Here is a 16,722-nt window from a genome sequence, read left to right as displayed (position 1 = left end):
GCCAAGTCACTAAGCCGTCACTCAGCAAGTATCAATGAATGAAAGATGAAATATCCCACAGGGCTTGAATTCCTTCTTACATGAAGCAGAAGTCAGTTTCGGAAATGCCTTGACACAAGATCTAGCCATGTGCCCGGAACACCAGGGGTTGCCTCTGACCACTAAGATAATTATCATCACCCTTCCCCTTTGAGTCCCCTTCCCCAGACTGCACATCTCAGCTTCTCTCCGCTTCCTAAATGACATGGTTTTAAGAGAACTCATGGCCTTACAAGGGTGTACTGAATTCCTGAGCAAACCAAATCGCAAGGGGAGAAGCTGGCCACACTTGGAAAGATTCTTGAGATGCTATTTAAAGTGCACTTTAAATCAGGGGGTCTCAAGTTCAAGTGTCTATGGGTCAGGCAGGTGAGGCCCATGAAAGAGGTCGGCAGGTGCTGCTGAAATAGAGAGAAGAGGCTATCAATGGCCCGAGTGTTCTCTCACCTCCAGGGTTGCTGCGACGTAGGCCAGGTTGCCAGGTCTTTGAATGTTTTGAGAAAAGCTAAAAATTTGCATTTTTACACAAGATTTTTTGATACTGGTAACTTTTTTATTTTTTAATCAACAACATTTGAGCCAAACCAACTGCATTTGGGGACCAGCTCTGGCTGCAGGCTGTCCACTTGAGGCTTTGGCTTTAACTAAAGATTGCTTGAGCACCCAGCCAGTGTGGTTCAGTGGTTTGGCATCGACCTATGAACCAGGAGGTCACAGTTTCATTCCCAGTCAGGGCACATGCCTGGGCTTTGGGCTTGATCCCTAGCAGGGGGAGTGCAGGAGGCTGTTGATCAATGATTCTCTCTCATCATTGATGTTTCTATCTCTCTCCCTCTCCCTTCCTCTCTGAAATCAATAAAAAAAAAAAGAGTTGCTCAAGCGATTCCTAAATATAAGTTTTTGTATTTAGTGTTGGAAGTGTGCATAGATATATTGAGGGTTGTGGATAAGGCAGAATTTAAATTTAAAGTTAAGCTATAAGACTAGGGTTAAAAATAGCTTGGAGGCATAAATCACCAAAGAGGGTGGGAAAACAGGGAGCCTTCCTAACCGGCGTTCAAAGGCAAGGCAGAGACACACTTACCCGTCAGCAGACCCATTTCCATCAAGGACTGGAACAAGCTGGGGTGCTGGGCTCTCAGCTCCTTATCCCAGGGGAAGGCTCTGCACATGGAGGGTCTCCCGTACCTGCGCCTCAGGTCCAAGTAGAAGTTCCGCAGGTCACCTGCAGGAGAGGGAAGCATAAGATACCACTCCCCTTAGGACGGGGTAAGTCTCACCTCTCTGCACCCTTTCCCCCTAAGGGGAACTAGAAATAAGAGGTCAGATGTACCATTACTGGGCATGGGTTGGGCTGCATTAGGGATTTGAAATTGGTACGATGCCTTTGCCTTGAGGTCACAAATTCAAAGCCAAGTCCGAGGGAAATGTGCCAAAGTTGCTGATGGCTGTTGAATAATTCTACAGAATGAGCAGCTGGCCTCGGACTGGTCCCCAGGAGGCCAATATCTAGGCCATTTTGTTGGCAGTGTGAGCTGAGGAGCAAAGTCCAACGATCCCCAGGGACACAAGGCGGTAGATGGCAGAAAAATCATCCCAATGCCCCAAACAGATCAGCATGCAAGGCTGGCCTGCCCACGCAGGCTACCTCTCCTACAATGTCATCAGCTATCAATACCAGTTTCTTTCCTGCTCAAGACATTCCTATTCCTATATATCTCCCCCCTCTTCTGACAGCATCGTATTTTCTGGATGATTCAGCAATGAGAGCAGTAGCTGGGGACCAGTATAGCCTACTCTTAAATCGAATTGCAGAAGAGCCGTCCTTCCACATTTACCTATTGCCACCTCCAATCACTCCCCGGGACCGTGCTATGCGAACCCTATGGGACTGGGGTATGTTCATGACACATCCATTCCTCCCTGGCCTGAAACGGGAAGTTCAGTTCTGGAGATGATGAGATATGGGGCAGCACTGAAATACTCAATTTGCTTTTGCTGATGGCAAAGGCCCCAGAGGAACTTCTCTTCCAGAAGGAACATATGTGACTAACTCTATTGCCACCACATCAAGCAGGAAGATCCCTAGCACAGAGAAATTGCTAAGTGCCAGATCCGAGCTGGAACGTTGGAAGACAAGACGAGACCCGTTTTATAACAGAAACACACCCCATATGAGTGAAAGGATGTCCGCGCAACTCTGAGCAGGCACGAAAGCCTTCTATTTGAAACTCATTCCTTCTGTTACAAATTACCGATGTCTTCCAGCATGAGTCGATTTCAAGGATTGAAAAAATAAAACCGAGCCCCGAACAACAAAGTCATTGTTCAACACTTCTGAAAGCTAATATTCAGATATTAATGGTCCAAGACAGAAGTGCACCGATGGGGAAACGTTTCTAATGATTAATTTATTTTCCAATTCATTTTTATTTTCTTAGACCGGCCTCAGATCCCTTTCTGAATGGGAATAATGAAATGTGAGGCTCAAAACACTTCCCTTTGTGCACTTAAGTTAAACCACATACGGTTAAAGCTATGGGCTTAAGCTAAGCCCACGTACAGTTGGGCTGTTGTCAGCCATTGGTCTGGTTGGAATCCAGGTGGAATGGACACTTTCCCTTGCATCTGTCTGCAGAGGTCATACTTCTCCCTATCGATCAAGTCATATATGTTCTATTCCAACCCCATCAGAAAGAAGCCAAATGTGTTGACACAGATGCACAGAGCTAAAGATTGCTCTCCTGGCCCGGCTGGCATGGCTCAATGGTTGGGCATCGACCAACCAGGAGGTCACAGTTCGATTCCCGGCCAGGGCACATGCCCCGGTTTCGGGCTCAATCTCCAGTATGGGGAGTTCAAGGGGCAGCCGATCAATGACTCTCTCTCATCATTGATGTTTCTATCTCTCTCTCCCTCTCCCTTCCTCTCTCTGAAATCAATAAAAATATATTTAAAAAAAAAAAGATAGCTCTCCTGAAGCTCAATACTTACATGCTTCTTGGCTCCTGCTGCCTTGTTGTACCGTGGATGTGTACACAGACACTATTTCTTGAACTTCTGCACACCTTTCGTAATATAACTTGATTTGTTCAGCAAGTTGCTTCTCAAGGAGGGGATTAAAAATCTATAAGAAGGCAAGAAAATCGAGTGATCAATTGTCATCAAACAAATACCTATGAGGCTGTGTCCGGGTTGATGTCCTTCTCCCTCTGACATTACCAGCTGGTTTGTTTGTACTCAGATCATTCAATCTGGGTTTGCAAAGGGAGGATGTAATTCAAGGACACTCTGGCTCTGGTCACTTCCTCCTGGCTTCTTTTTGCGGCATCTTCTCCCCCGCAGAGCTTCTTAAATGCCAGGCTTTCCCAGAGGCCAGGCCTCCATGCTCTCCTTGCTCCCCACCACATGCTGTCCCCAGAAAATCATATTCCTCTCCCCTTCAGTTCTCAAGGGACAGGAAGTCTACCTGTGCTGTGCAGCTGACTGGGAGCCCTTCTCCTGTTTTCTTCTGCTTGGCAGGCTCTTACTCAACTTCCAAGGGGCAGATTCAAGGTCATCACTTCCGGGAAGCTTCCCTAACAGCCTACCCCACCCTCACCTGGTTGCCTATAGCCATGTTCCCACGTCGGTGCTCCCAAACACTGTGCTCACATCTGAATGAATGCACAGACCACATTCTTTCATGACATATTTGCTTAAGAGAGATAAGGAAGCTCCTTAAGAAAAAAGGCCTGTCTCATGGCCTGGCCAGTGTGGCTCAGTGGTTGAGCATTGACCTGTGAACCAGGAGGTCACGATTCAATTCCCAGTCAGGTCACATGCCAAGGTTGCGGGCACAATCCCCTGGGGAGGAAGGGGGTGTGCATGAGGCAGTTGATCAATGATTATCTTACATCATTGATGTGTCTATCTCTCTCTCCCTCTCCCTTCCTCTCTGAAATCAATATATATATATATATATAAAGGCCTGTTCCAACTCAGTGGTTTTCAAAATATAGGTTGTGGCAGTGGTTCTCAACCTTCCTAGTACCACGACCCTTTAATACAGTTCCTCATGTTGTGGTGACCCCCAACCATAAAATTATTTTCATTGCTACTTCATAACTGTAATTTTTCTACTGTTATGAAGCATAATGTAAATATCTGATATGCTTTATGTGTTTTTCTGATGGTCGCGACCCACAGGTTGAGAACCGCTGCATTAGAGGGTTATGAAATCACTTTAGTGGCTGTCACAAGCAGTGATTTTTAGAAAAATAAAACACAAAATATCTGAGTACACTGAACGTAGCAAGGGTGTGTATATGTATGTGTATATATGTATATGTGTGTGTATATATGGGCATACATATGTACTGCTCATGATATTAAACTTCTTATTGTGGACCACCTTCAAAAAACAAGTTTGAAAGCTACTATCTTTATTTTTTTTTCCAATTAGCAATAATCGCACCTTGGATAAACCTCATTGGCTACAATACTGCCACTGAGCAAAGCTGAAAGCTACTATCTTAATTAACCTTGGACTCCTCAGCACCTGGCACAGAGCCTGGCACAGAGTAGGTGTTCAATAAGTATTTTCCACACAAATGAATAAATCTCATTTTTTCCTCTTCATAGAGGTCTCTCACTTGGGGTTCTAAGATGCACCCATGGGTGGGAAGGATCTAAATTTTCCTCAATGACTTTGTCTAGTGCCTCTTGCTTTTTCCAGAACAAACCCCACAGGGTCACAGGAATGAAAGAAAGTTCCTTTTTCAGGCATTCAGTGATCTCTTTACAAAGGCAGAGAAAACAATGGCTGTGAAGGCCGTTGTGGGGCAGCCTCCTCCCTGGGCAGCAGCGCTGTGGGCAGGCCTGGACACTGGACAGGTGCATCTGGGGGTGGGTTTGGAGGTGAGAGCCATTCAACAGCAGCTATGAAGCCCTCTGGGCCGGCCACCTGAGTGTGAGCCAGAGGCCAGAGTTTCTGAAGGGCGTGGTGAACAGAGCCTCATCTGCTAGTGAGGCTGCTCTGTTGCTCCTTTAAAAAATGGCATCTAAAGGAAGCTTTACCAAATAACTAAGACTCTTTCCTTTCATTAGTTTAATCACTGGATGGGCAACAGCCTGATAAAAACCTACTCTATAATTAATCCAGTGGTTATTAAAACAGAGGAAGTAAATGGTTTCCATTTTATGAGTACTAAATGAACCAAATGTTAACAGAAATCTATTATCGTGTTAGCTAGGGGAAACGACTCAATATTAATAATGTTTGGTGGCAGAGTCGATGAGAGATCCCCCTTAAATAAATCTTTTGTTTACACAGGGTTCCAGGCCTGAGCCACATGCCCGTGAGCACCCACAAACTTTGCCTCGATCCCGAGGGCTCACCTGTGCAGGGTGCAGAGTGCGGAGACGGTAGTATTTCAGAGGTCCGAAAAACCCTGCAATGCCGGCCACATACCTGCTCCCTCCGATAATGAAGTACCCAGCAGTGTCATTATAATGGAAGTCCTCCAGGAATCTACAGAAAAACACAAAGGCTCTGTGTTTGAACCAGATTTTGAAAAAGAAACTCTTGCATTGACCCTCATTAACTTACTCCAAAGTCCCATAGGCCCTTCACTCTGAGTTCTAGCAGATGAGATGATGGTGGAGTTAGGCAGGCTTGGGCTATGATTCTGCCCTTTACCAGCTGTGTGATCTTGGACCAGTCGCTTAACCTCTCTGGGACTGAGTTTTCTCATTAGTAAATTAGCTCCTCACTTATAGGACCGTTAAAAGAATTAAGTGAATAGAAAGACATAAAACATCTAGCCGAGTGCCTGGCTTACTATCAAAAAAGGAATGGCTATTGAGATGGGTGAAACTGTTTGGAATCATTAAAATTATTTGGAATTGCTGGCCACAAGAGGAACTATTTCACTCTAAAAGAAAAAAAAAACTTGTTGAATGGATAGAAGGCATCTGTGGAGGAAAATTAAAAACATATCCTATTAAATAAGAATGTATGTAAATTCAGTTAGGAGGAGGAGGCCACAGCAAGGTTAAAGGTCTTGGCCAAAGACAAAAGGTCAGCACAAGTGACACAATGAAAGTCCACTTTGTCCTCAAAGACTCAAAGGATCAGGAAGGAAAATGGAAGGAGAACAGGGTTAGCACAAATAAAATGCTCAAAGCTGTTCCTTGCGACCTTGATTATATTCGCCAGAGACTGGCGAACTCCGGACGTCTGTCAGTGAGGACTGACCATGGCCGTGCGGGGGCCTGGCCGTGCGCTCTCTCCCTACACAGCTTAAATGAGGGATGAGGGCTCAGTGGATTGACCTGGAGAGAGCTCCAAAATTCACTGCTAAGTGAGAATATGAAAACAAAAGTGCAGAACAAAGGGTATATTTTTAACCTAGGAAAGAGGAAAATGAATATATATTTTATTGATTTGCATAAAAACTTTGTAAGTATACAGGAAACAAATACAATATTTCCTCATGGCACAGGGTGTCCTTGGGGATGTTAGGGTAGAATGGATGGGGACAGAGAGAGAAGCACGACATCTAACTGTATATCTGTTCATATAATTTTATTTTTTTTAAAACCATGTGCATTAATTGCCTATTTCTTTAAAAATTAAAATAGGAAAGGTGCAATGAGAGCATATGTGAACAGCAAGTGGGTGGGGGTGGACATCAAGCCAGGCAAAGAGCAAAGAGCCAGGAAGCATAGAGGGCAGATGGAAGCCGAAAGAAAGAGCATAAAATGTCAGGCAGGCCGCCAGGAGCCCAGCGAGCCACAGGGGCAACAGGCCAGGGTGATGCTCATGGGGACAGAGAAAGCTACCAGTGGCTGGATCAAAAAAAAGCCAAGCAAGGTGAAGGGAGGGGGAGAGGGGGGAGATGGACTGACGGTTAGCAAGGAACCTGACCCTTAGCAGGCACACCTGGCTGGAGAGGGAGACAAAAGAGTGACGAGATGGGCCCAAGATGGGCCCGTGCAGACAGCACCAACTGAGGGCAGTTGGAATGAGCGCTCCGGAATGCTCTGTAGACAAAGGCAAATCACATGGAAAAGAAGTGCTTCCTCTCCCGTTAGTTCTCTTTGCAGAATCTCAGAATTGAGGGGCCAGGAGAAGATGACGGTCTCCTCTCCCGACTTTTTTTAGGTGGGACCACAAAGTTATCATCTAAGAGCGTACACTGACTCTGTTTTTCAAGGAAAGACTTGAACTGCCCTCCTGAGACAATCCCCAGCACTCCGTGGATACCAAGCAACGCTTCTGGAGTAAAAGCTCTCAGGAACTCTGCTTAACCAGCCCGCCCGCTCCCCTGATGGCCCATTTCTGCTTGCTGGAGCCTTGTTTCTCATTTTATCAATGGGATAAATATAATAATAACACCTGTCTACAGGGTTGTTGAGAGGATTCAATGAACTAGGATTTAAACAAAGCATTTAGAACAGTGCCTGGCACATAGTGGGCACCATAACTTCATGATTATTATTATTAACCTAGTCCACTGTTGGACTTTTTCTACCACCGCTTGAGTGACATGCTTAGTACAAGTCAGATGTGTTTGTTTCCAAACATGTTAATGCCAATTGTATGGTCACTTAATTGTACAATATAATTAAATATTATGTTCCCCAATAAAATATGGGTGGGGCAGAAGTTGTTCATTCTGTAAAAAAAGAAGTTGTTCATTCTGAGTTGAATACTTCGAGGAGACTCAGTTAAAAAATGGTCACTGCCCAGACAGTGTGGCTCAGTGATTGAGCATTGACCTATGAACCAGGAGGTCATAGTTCAATTCCCCGTCAGGGCACATGCCAGGGTTGTGGGTTTGATCCCCAGTGTGGGGCATGCAGGAGGCAGCCGATCAATGATTCTCTCTCATCACGGATGTTTCTATCTATAACTCCCTCTCCCTTCCTCTCTGAAAAAAAAAAAGTTACTAAAAATTGTTGTGGAAGTAGAACAATTGTAAAAGGTTGGAAAAAGAAATCGAAGACATCTAGATGGATTTTAGGCTCTGATCATTTTACAAGTGTCTTTGTTTTCTTTTCATTGGGAGAAACAGATACTGCATGCCATTTACTCAAAATATCAGAGAGAACTCTGATCGGGAGATTCATATTCAAAGGAAAGGCCCTACCTGGAAAGACTGGCAATGGTTGTACATTTCTATCTTTTAATTAAAATCAAATGGTGAAGGTATCTTTTTAAAATAAAACTTTGCTTTAACTGAAGTTGACCAATAAATTACTTGGTGCCTATGGTACTGGGTTATGTTTTTTAGTTTTTCCATCATGATTATAATATAACCAAACAGGAGATCTTTCCAGCCTGGTCTCCAACATTTTTCTCCTCTAAAATCCTCAGAGGCTGCACCAACATTGCAAGTGGTTCCTTGAAGGGTGCACTGCATGATGGTCATCCGTTTCTATGACATAAGAGCTGAACTGGATCTTCTAGAGCCCAGGCCGGTCCCTTTTGAAAACCTCAGACACACCAGCAGACGTCTACTCTCATCTGGACGTGGGAGAGCTTCCTGGGTTATGACTGCAGAGCATGGGCAGCCAGTGCTGTTAAACAGACCTCACTCAGGATCAGGAAACAGCCCCAGCCCAAGGGGGCTTTCAGAGGGGAACTTAGAGCTGCCAGTTAGCTGCCCCCTCACTCCTTAGAGTAATTCTCATCTTTAATGTCATTCCCTCAGGACCTGCTCTAAATGCTGACCCTTGTCATCTTCGTAGGCTGCCTTACTCCTTTTCTTCCCAGCATTCGCCACAATTTGTCATTTTAAATTTATTTGTGACTTTATCTGTCGAAGATCTGTCTCCCCCACTAGACTTCTTAGCTCCAGGAAGGCAGGGACTGACTGTATTTAGTCCGAGTCCAGCACTGTGTCTGCCACATGGCCGCTGTGTTGAATGAGTGAATATAAACTAGAGGGTGGATGGATGGATGGATGGATGGATGGATGGATGGATGGATGGATAGATGGATGGATGGATGAGTGGATGGATGGATGGATGGATGGATGGATGGATGGATGGATGGACAGACGGATGGATGGATGAGTGAATGGATGAATGGATGGATAGATGGATAGATGTATGAGTGGATGGATGGATGGATGGATGGATGGATGGATGGATGGATGGATGGATGGACAGACGGATGGATGGATGAGTGAATGGATGAATGGATGGATAGATGGATAGATGGATGAGTGGATGGATGGATGGATGGATGGATGGATGGATGGATGGATGGATAGATGGATAGATGTATGAGTGAATGGATGGATGGATGGATGGATGGATGGATGGATGGATGCATGGATGGACAGACGGATGGATGGATGAGTGGATGGATGAATGGATGGATGGAAGGTGAGTGAATTCGACACTATATGGGTCTGCAGTTGTTACCTGCCACCAAGTGTTACTAGCAGTCTTTCATGCATGGGTAGCACTGCACTTTTGAGCACTTAGTTACTGACCTTCCCAAACCAATGTTGTGGGAGAGCAGCTACCATTATGTTCGTACATCAAGAACAAATAGAAAAAAAAGGTGAAGAAGCTTTCCTTGGAACCTCTAGAAACATCTGGACTACTCAGTCCACTGGCTTGGCCCACTGTGAAAGTGCAATTCCAAATATCTAATCACAAGGATCCCAATGGGCCTGGTGTTAACTCTTTAGTTTGATGGGAGAGGTTCCAGGGATCAGGGAAGAGCGGCTGAGGTGGTGGGGAGGGCACTCCTGGTGTGGGCGCTGCCAATATTGCCAAGTAAGGAGTCACTTTGGTGTTTTACCTGGGATGTTGGATTGGTATGTATATACCGGGAAACCAGCCCTCATCTCTACAATCTTCTATGACCACACTGATTTTGTCTTTTCTTAATATTGTGATATTCTGTTCATTATGGATTCTTGACATTAATATTGATTGTAGAAAATAGTGTAGTAAATGTTAGTTACCATGATTATTGTTATGAGTTGAATTGTACCCCCCCCTCAACATTCATATGTTGAAGTCTGAACTCCCAAGGGCCTCATAATGTGGCTCTATTGGAAATAGGGTCATTGCAGATGTAGTAAGTTAAGAGAAGGGCATGCTGGGAGCCCTTAATCCCATGTGACTGGGGTCCTCAGAATCAGAGGAACTTTGGGCAAAGACAGACACGCACACCATGTGAACACCATGTGAAGATTGGGGTTATGCTGCCACACATCAAAGAACTGCCAGGGCTGGGAAAGAAGTCTGGACCAGACCCTTCTCTGGAGCCTCCAGAGGGAGCATGACTCTGCTGACACCGAGATCTTGGACTTCTAGCCTCCAGACTGGGAGACAATACATTTCTGTGGTTGAAGCTACTCAGTTTGTGGGACTTTGTTCCAGCAGCCCCAGCAAACTAATACAATACTGAGGGTGGTTGGCTTTGTTTTTTTCCTTTCTCACCTCACCCTGTTCCCAGCTCTGGGACAGACTGTGACCTCTGTGTCTATGATTCAGTCATGTCAGCCTCTAAATTTCTGGAATTTAGAAGGAAAGGAAACCTTTACATAAAAAATGAAAAAGAGACTATGAAATTCGATTGGTTGTCATAAATGTTCTGGGGTTGGAGGTGGGTGTCAAGGGAGAAAAGGGAAGGGATTATTTTATTTTATTTTAAATATATTTCTGTTGATTTCAGAGAGGAAGAGAGAGGGGGAGAGAGATAGAAACATCAATGATGAAAGAGAATCATCGATCGGCTGCCTCTTGCCCAACCCCCACTGGGGATTGAGCCCACAACCAGGCATGTGCCCTGATCAGGAATTGAACCATGACCTCCTGGTTCATAGGTGGATGCTCAACCACTGAGCCACGCTGGCTGGGCTGGGCTGAGGGAGGGATTATTTTAGACTTCATATCCTGAAACACAAACCCTGAATTTCTGGAGCCCCCTTTACAGGGCACTCGAGGGATTTCCAAAGAGCCACTATCATCCGTTTCACCAAAGCAAAAACCTCTCGGGCCTTCCTATTCTCCTCTTCAGAAAAGAACTCACAGCCACCTGTTATATACAGCAAAACTCACATCTGCCAACTGCCTTTGGGCTGGTCTAAATCCAATCAGTGCACTTGCAGACTTCTGCTCCAGTCTTGGGCTTCGGTCTACATACAATAGAGCTATCAAGTCACCACTGACCTATCTGTGCAGGTTAAGGAATAACACTTCTTTAGCCTTTCATATAACTCTAATCCTCTAATCCAGCCATGACTCTAAGAATTGTTCTATGTACCTAGGGCCTAAAAGGAATCAGCTTGGCTTAAATGCAAACAGAAATGGCGGGGTGGGGGGAGGCAGCAGGTAGGGAGTAGAGAGTATGTCCCTTTATTCCCCTGTCCCCTCCTGTTTGCTTTCCTTTCTGTAACAATTGGTTTTCAAGAAAATATGGGCTATGAGGGGCCTTTGAGTGAATGGAGGTGTTTGGAAGGCAGCTTTGTGCTTGGTGCAGTCAATGACTACAGGAGGGAGGAATGACCCCCAACCCCAGCCCAGGCAAGGTGTCCAACTGTCCTGATACATTTTAAAAAATAGTAAATGTTCTAAGCTGGTAATTTTTGTTTCTGTTCTTTAGACTCATTCTTAAGCATTTGAAAAAAAAATACACACATACACACACACACACACACACACACACACACACACACACACACATACTAGAGGCCCGGTGCATGAATTCATGCACCAATGAAGTCCCTCGAACTGGCCTGTGGGATTGGGATGAGGGAGGTTGGCCAGTTGGGGAGAGACCACAGGAGGGCTCCAGGTCATGTCTGGCCCGTTTCGCTCAGTCCCGATCGGCCAGATCCCGGTAGCAAGCTAACCTACCGGTCAGAGCGTCTGACCCCTGGTAGTCAGTGCATATTATAGCAAGTGGTTGAGCGGCCTTAGCATGTCATTAGCATATTATATTATGCTTTGATTGGTTGAACAGACAACCAGACACTTAGCATATTAGGCATTTATTACATAGGATTATCAAACAATGATGAGGTATCCTGAGTTCCTAAAGAAGGTTGCCCCATGGTTCTGCCACTAACACATGCTATTATGCAGGGATAAAGAAGCAAATTCAAAAAAATTATGAAATACAAGGCAAGGGACCCAATTCTCAGTTTCTATAACTCTTATAGAGAACAGTTCTATAAAGATGAAAAGTTACACCAATATCAATAGTTGCATACATTTCAAATTTAGATTATAAACATAAATATGAAGACTGTCTGCTTTTATGTCTTATACTAGGCCAACGTTACCAACCATTCTCAATAAGCAACATTAATATTTTGATTTATTTTTCAGAATCCTTCGTAGAAGATAATTTCAAAGAAAATGAATAATGCGAAGTGCCAAGAAAGAAAGAATTTACAATGAGATCTGGAGAGAGAAGTAGTTTCTCCTGCTTAGGAAAAAAGGTTGTGGGGCAAAAGGGAGAGTTTGTGGACAGTAAAAAGGAGAAAGAAAAGAAAGTACAAAGACTAGCCACAGGGCAGACTAGTCCACGCTTGGAAAGCTGAATAAGGAGGCGTGAGAATAAGGGACTACATTAGGGTTGAAGGCTAAGGCATGAAGATTCCTTAACGCTCATTCAGCAACATTTGAATCACAAGAAAGATCACACTTACCTAATGGTCTGATTGTGGTAGCTTTTCAGATCCTGTCCAATGCTGGTGGTGACAACTATCTGTGGTGGGAGAGATACACAAGAATCAGTTCTGCCTCAACACCCCACATCATAAATATATCCTGGATAGAAATTACTCAAAATGGGATGCATAGCCTTTTGCCTGATCAGTTTCTGCAAAAATAAAATTAACAGTTTACTAGCCCTGTGTATATTTTATTTATTTTTTTAATTTTTTTTTATTGCTTAATGTATTACAAAGGGTATTACATATGTGTCCTATTTTTTTCCCCCCGCCCTTGCCAATCCCCTGCCCTCCCCTACCCCCCAGTGTCTTATGTCCATTGGTTATGCTTATATGCATGCATATAAGTCCTTCGGTTGATCTCTTACCCCCCTCCCTCCTGCCCCCTAACCCTCCCCAGTCTTCCCGCTGCAGTTTGACAATCTGTTTGAGGCAGCTCTGCCTCTGTATCTATTATTGTTCATAAGTTTATAGTGGTCTCTATTATCCATAAATGAGTGAGATCATGTGGTATTTTTCCTTCATTGACTGGCTTATTTCACTTAGCATAATGCTCTCCAGTTCCATCCATGCCGTTGCAAATGGTAAGATTTCCTTCTTTTTTACAGCAGCATAGTATTCCATCGTGTAGATGTACCACAGTTTTCTAACCCATTCATCTATTGATGGGCACTTAGGCTGTTTCCAGATCTTAGCTATGGTGAATTGTGCTGCTATGAACATATGGGTGCATATATCCTTTCTGATTGGTGTTTCTGGTTTCTTGGGATATATTCCTAGAAGTGGGATCACAGGGTCAAATAGGAGTTCCATTTTTAGTTTTTTGAGGACACTCCATACTGTTCTCCACAGTGGCTGCACTAGTCTGCATTCCCACCAGCAGTGCACAAGTGTTCCTTTTTCTCCACATCCTCTCCAGCACTTGTCGTTTGTTGATTTGTTGATGATAGCCATTCTGACAGGTGTGAGATGGTACCTCATTGTTGTTTTGATTTGTATCTCTCAGATGATTAGTGACTTTGAGCATGTTTTCATATGTCTCTTGGCTTTCTGAATGTCCTCTTTTGAAAGGTGTCTATTTAGGTCCTTTGCCCATTTTTTGATTGGATTGTTTATCTTCCTTTTGTTAAGTTGTATGAGTTCCCTATAAATTTTGGAGATTAGGCCCTTATCAGATATGACTTTGGCAAATATGTTTTCCCACCCTGTGTATATTTTAAGACTTAAGAAATTTAACTTCTCTAAATGACTTGATGTAGTAAAAAGACATGTAAAGCAGTTTTTCCTGATGGGTTTCAGAGATTTCCAAACTACAAGCCAAAGAGATAGCCGATGAATGTTTTGTGCTCACACTGATGTTTCTCTCTCTCCCTCTCCCTTCCTCTCTCCAAAAATCAATTTTAAAAGTCGTAAAAAAGGAAGGAAGGAAGGGAAGAAGGAAGAAAGGAAGGAAGACAGGCAAGACGACAAGAAAATGCGTAAAATACTACAAGGAGTTTTTGAAATTTTTATCGAATTCCATGAAAGCCTTGCGGGGTGGGGGTGGGAGTGGGGGACAAAATGGATGCTGCCTGGCTTCACGCACTGCTGTTTCCCACCTTCTTTTCCCAAGTCATTTCAATGGTGATAGTGTTTGTGTCCCGGATGTTATTTGCTGTCATTAACTGTCATATATTCTTCTCGGTGTCTTGGATTCCAACACAAACCCCTGCAGTTAAGAAGGTCTTTCATCCTCCTGGCACTAGCCCAGAGCCAGTGTTTACCAAACATGTGCTGGCCTAACTAGGTTCTCAAAGATGTGCCTACAACATGGTGTCTCTGAAAGACAAATGAGCCGATAAAAGCCAACCCAATTCAGCCATCTACAAAATGAAGAAAATGACTCAAACCAGTGGTTTCTCTAAACCAACCATTCACTTTCGTTCAATTTGTCCCTTTAGTCAAAGTGATGAATATGGCCATCCCACCACAGAGATGGATTTTGTGTAGGAAAACAATTAAGTATTGTTTCGGGACCTACATTTTTTAGGCAGAACTGATGGAATGGGAAGGAAACAGATAAAAAGTCTACTAAAAAAAAAAATCTTTTTTCTTTCCATCCCATCTGGCCTGCCTAATTCTTCTCTCCTGCTTTATCCAAGCATGTGCTCTGCCATTGAATCCTTCTCTTTAATTAAAGAACTACTTTGATTTACTCTTCTTCTGCTCTCAAAGCTTCCATGACACCCTGCTGCTTTGCAAGCAGAAACCCAAATTCCATGATAATCAAGATTCTCCACTTGCTAGCCCTGAAGACAGTTTTTTCTACTATCAGTGTCCCGCGGTCTACAAATTTCTACTCCGGTCAAACTGGCTTCTCCGCTCCCCCCCAGCGATGTGCCAAGATGCTCCCGGCTCTCCTCTGCCTCTCATTCTGCTCATCCATAGGAACCTTCTCTGTGGAAGCTGCCCTGAGCATCCCAGCTTGAAGCGCTGTCTCTCGTCTCTGAATCAATGTGAGTCATTTGGCAATTAAGTTCACCTTATGACATCCCTTCACCCGCTTAATGTTAATCCCCAAAATAGTCTATAAGCTCCTTGAGCACAGTGTCTTGCATACAGCAGGTGCAAAATAAGATCTGTGATTTGCTCTATCATGATTTGATACCTAAGTGACACACAGTACTAAGCTGACCTCCTTAGGAGAAAAGCAGCAACCAAGCTATGCCATCAACATCATCATGTAAATGAGAAGCTAAAATACGGACCACAGCGATGTCACCTAACATCGTTAAAGAAATAAACTAACATAAAAACAACCAACATCTCACAGGCTCTTCTCAGTAATGCAACAAGGACTGACCTGATTTCTTTTCTCTTCAGAAAAAGGAAATGAGATAAACCTAGCCACCGAGGGAGGTCTGCGTACCATCTAATAATACACGAGACAAACAAGAAGTCTCTTCCAGTTTTGTTGCCGGAAAATCACAAATCAATAAGAAAAGCCGCTGAGAAAATAAAGTCACCAGGAAAAAAAGGTAGCATACTGACATTGTGTAGATTGAAAAAGGGAATTGTCTTCAATTATAACAGCGGATTTGCCATAATCCATAATATCTGCCTTATGAGAGTTTGAAACAGTTATGAACAGTGTTTTATAGTATGAAGTAGATAAACACCCTTCGTCCCACTGGGATTATCACTTAGGTTGTTAATTATTATTTGTCTGTTTATGCCAAACATAAGCAATTGTTTCAATTGCCAAAAACAGTCAAACCATTTCTTGACTCCACTAACTAATAAATTTCCTGTAAAAAAAAAAAAAAGCTGTAGATCCAATGACACTATATAAACATGGCTAGTGCTGTGTTAACATTTATCTCCACAAAGCCTACCTCGCCAGGGGAAAAGCGCTGGATTCCTCGGATAATTGTGGCTATATAGCCGGCTATGTTATTTACTCGTTCATGGTATGGTTGAAAGAAGCACTTTAAAGAGCCAATTAAATGGGATAGGATTCTTATGATTTAAACTTCCATCCATAAAAGTTTGATTGAAAAAGTGTATAGTTGTAAGGAGTTTATCATTTGCCACAAATCTGCTATTAGAGATTGTCTTGCTTCCTGACTTTACAGCCATGCTTCACATTAAGTGATGATGCCGATAGGAGTCGTGGTGCAGCGTGCGTAGGTACCTGGCCTCCGTTGAACGAAATATCCAAGCGAAACCACTCCTTCAAAGGCAGGGTGAATTTCGTCTTTACCGCAAGGTCATCTCCTTTGACAAGATGCATTTGAATATGCAAGAGGCCTAAAAGGAAAATTAAGCCTCATGAAAATGACCAAAAAAAATTATATATATATATATATGTGTGTGTGTGTGTGTGTGTATCCTATATAATAAAAGGCTAATATGCAAATTGACTGAATGGCGGAACGGCCGGTCACTATGATGCACACTGACCACCAGGGAGCAGAAGCTCAGCGCAAGAGCTGCTCCCTGGTGGTCAGTGAGC

At 43.7% G+C, this 16,722-nt stretch overlaps 1 protein-coding gene across 1 annotated transcript in view; it reads right to left on the bottom strand.

The window, feature by feature from the left end:
- Positions 1-16,722, bottom strand: part of SEL1L3 (SEL1L family member 3) — a 107,641-nt gene that overhangs the window by 62,342 nt on the left and 28,577 nt on the right. The window contains exons 5-9 of the mRNA XM_081083121.1: positions 16,402-16,517; positions 12,705-12,763; positions 5,419-5,551; positions 3,034-3,166; positions 1,124-1,264 (exon numbers count right to left, since the gene is read on the bottom strand). Coding sequence (XP_080939247.1) covers positions 1,124-1,264; positions 3,034-3,166; positions 5,419-5,551; positions 12,705-12,763; positions 16,402-16,517 — 582 coding nt within the window. The remainder of the gene's footprint in view (positions 1-1,123; positions 1,265-3,033; positions 3,167-5,418; positions 5,552-12,704; positions 12,764-16,401; positions 16,518-16,722) is intronic.

The sequence above is a fragment of the Myotis nattereri genome (assembly GCF_964212035.1).
Source record: "Myotis nattereri genome assembly, chromosome: 1".
NCBI lineage: Eukaryota > Metazoa > Chordata > Mammalia > Chiroptera > Vespertilionidae > Myotis > Myotis nattereri.
This window is presented reverse-complemented; position numbering and strand designations above follow the sequence as displayed.